Source organism: Naegleria gruberi (genome assembly GCF_000004985.1).
Source record: "Naegleria gruberi genomic scaffold NAEGRscaffold_367, whole genome shotgun sequence".
Lineage (NCBI taxonomy): Eukaryota > Heterolobosea > Eutetramitea > Acrasida > Naegleriidae > Naegleria > Naegleria gruberi.
The window spans coordinates 6,504-7,639 of NW_003163050.1; the positions used below are offsets into that span (position 1 = coordinate 6,504).

Sequence of the window (1,136 nt, forward strand, 5' to 3'; positions counted from 1 at the left end):
TTCAGAGTAGCGCAACAACATGTACTTGTTGAACATGACCCAATATTCATAACGGGTAGCACATGCAACGCAACCAATAAGCAATGAAGCTAAAATAAACACCAACAATGTAACTTTGTAGGATTTCCTCTTCCACACCATCAAATAGCTTAAAAAAAAAATCATCAAAAATATGAAACAAGGTACCTTCCTTCGTAAAATCAATAGATTGCAGTTATTTACTGCATCACCCAAAATCAACAGATCAATATTAAAAATTAATAATTTAACTAATGATATTAACAAGTTTACAATTAATAGAGTGAATCAAACTAAAAACTATTCAAATACATTAAAACCAACAACAAATAATGTTGAAAATATTAAATTTAAAAATATTGGTGACGGAAATTTGTTGGTGCCATATTTTCCATATGGTGAATCAGATTTTGCTTCCATCAGAAGAAGTAAACAATTTTATGTTGATAAAACTAATTTAATTCCTCTATTAGAAGAAAGTGGAAAACAATTATTTTTTGTTCGTCCTCCGAGATGGGGAAAATCACTATTATTATCAATGCTTTCATCATATTATGATATTAACAAGAAAGATGAATTTGATGAATTATTTTCTGGTTTATGGATTGGTGATGAACAGAATTGGACACCTGGAAAGAATCAATATTATGTTTTAAAGTTAGATTTTTCTATTCAAGTTGATGGTACTGCTGATGATATTAATCAACGACTTCACACAAAAATCAATACAACCATTGAAGGATTTTTGGAATGTTATGGTATGGGTGGTGAGGTTAGCATTAATCAAAATGATTCATTTGATACTTATCAAAAACTTATCCAACTTTTAGTCAAGAGAAAAGGCAAATTAATGGTATTAATTGATGAATATGATAGATTTGCAAACAAATTAATATTTGAAAATCCTGAAAAATATCAATTAATAGTTGAAGGAAAGAGAGGAGATCCAACATCTTCACCAATTCGTTCTTTCTTTGAAAGATTGAAAGAGTCTTCCGCTACTGGTTTACAAGATTTTCGTAGTATCATCACTGGTATCACTCCTATTGCTCTTGCTGATGCATCTGGATATAATGTTTCCAGTAATATTTCCTCTGATAAGATATTGGTGGTTTGGT

At 29.8% G+C, this 1,136-nt stretch overlaps 1 protein-coding gene across 1 annotated transcript; it reads left to right on the forward strand.

Annotated features, from left to right (window-relative positions):
- Window positions 1-172: 172 nt before the first annotated feature.
- NAEGRDRAFT_76747 (uncharacterized protein) lies at window positions 173-1,126 on the forward strand (the record flags this gene model as incomplete). Its single annotated transcript, XM_002668295.1, has 1 exon — window positions 173-1,126. A coding segment is annotated over one exon (954 nt), but the record flags the coding sequence as incomplete, so codon positions are not given.
- Window positions 1,127-1,136: the final 10 nt, after the last annotated feature.